Raw genomic sequence first — 1431 nt, 5'->3', positions numbered from 1 at the left:
AAAGCTGAGTATGAACTGGGTGCCAAAGCTGAGTATCAGCTGAACAGAACTGATGATCAGTTGGGCTCATCAAAAACTGAACAGGACCTCCTTGGTAAATTTTGGAAGTTGAGGAGATGGTTGGGAGATTGGGGTAGATAGTGGATAGATATTGGATAGATGGTGGGTAGCTGGCTGGAGCTGGTGTAATGTCACTTGTCATCAACTGACTATTACATTTTCCTGGTGGTGCTGTCTCCTGAATGCTGGAGACTGCTCCAATACATAGTTCTACAGCCACAAAGAATGGTCAGCCACATGCAATGGTGGTAATAAAGAAATAAAAATGTTACTTACTCGGATTAGGGGCAGTGGAGAATGCACAAAGATGTGCCCGTGTGCTGATTGGGCCCGGCTGTATGATTCCAGTGTGCTTTGCATGAGGATCTCTCAGATCATTTGGCGCACTCGGGTCTGTTGTTAGAAGGTAATATGGTCAGCTTGTTTGGCCCTGGTGAGCCAAATGGTTGCTTACCCGGAAAACCTGGCTGTACACATCAGCTGTACCGTTGGCTGCAACAGGAGCAGCGGGCAACGCAGCGGCACGTCGTTGGGTCATCCACATGACAACTGTTAAGCTCCAGTGGCTTCGTTCCGGCGCCTGAGGAGCAAGCTTAGCTTGGGTTATGGTAGATGTCAGTCAACTGAAAAAAAAAAAAACTTATGTTGAAAAGTTGCCGCGCTAGCTGTAAGTCTGTATCAGACAGCTGATCTAATGCGAGCAGTGACTCCACCAGTGGGTCATTGGCCGCTTGGAGTACTTGGCGAGGTGGGGCTGGGGCTGGGGCTGCGGGGGCAGGAGTGTGGACATGTGTAGTTGGGGTTTGGGGGGGATGGTGTACTGCTGCTGATGTTTGCGGGGGTTGGGGGATGGCAGGAGTTTGGCGATTGACAGGGGTTCGGCGGTTGGCAGCTGAGGGAGTTTGCGATTGAGCTGGGGGAAGTTCCCGGTCCTCGCTTGGAATTGTAATACTCGGAAGACCGCGGGGCGGTGGAGGTCGGATAAAACCGTCCACACTACCATAGACACTGTAAGCCTTGTCGTCCAAGGTTGATCCGCGCGGCGGCTCTTCATCCCGGGTTTTGTCTTCGGACATGGGATCTGGGGGTGGATAGGTAATAGGAGTAACACTGGGTTGGCTATGAACTGCAGAACATAGGGCATCTCAGCAATCTCTCAGGGGATGATGGATGGCACCAAAAATAACTTACTGATTGGAGCTCTGGAACCACTTCCACTGTGGATTATCCGACTGGGGGTGATGACCAGGCTACCGATTATCCGACTCGGGGTGATGACCGGGCCGCCGATATGGGTGGGTGTGATAATAGGCTGTTGAATATGGGGATCTGCGTACGGAAACAAGTGGAGAAAATTCAGTGTACGCAGTT

At 51.4% G+C, this 1431-nt stretch overlaps 1 protein-coding gene across 1 annotated transcript; it reads right to left on the bottom strand.

The window, feature by feature from the left end:
* Positions 1 to 328: 328 nt before the first annotated feature.
* On the bottom strand, positions 329 to 1136 carry PtA15_9A32 (uncharacterized protein; the record flags this gene model as incomplete). Its single annotated transcript, XM_053172527.1, has 3 exons — positions 329 to 453; positions 547 to 657; positions 701 to 1136. 3 exons carry the CDS (start codon positions 1134 to 1136, stop codon positions 329 to 331), a joined length of 672 nt encoding a protein of 223 aa, XP_053023463.1.
* Between the last annotated feature and the right edge of the window lie 295 nt (positions 1137 to 1431).

This window comes from Puccinia triticina, chromosome 9A (genome assembly GCF_026914185.1).
Source record: "Puccinia triticina chromosome 9A, complete sequence".
NCBI lineage: Eukaryota > Fungi > Basidiomycota > Pucciniomycetes > Pucciniales > Pucciniaceae > Puccinia > Puccinia triticina.
This window is presented reverse-complemented; position numbering and strand designations above follow the sequence as displayed.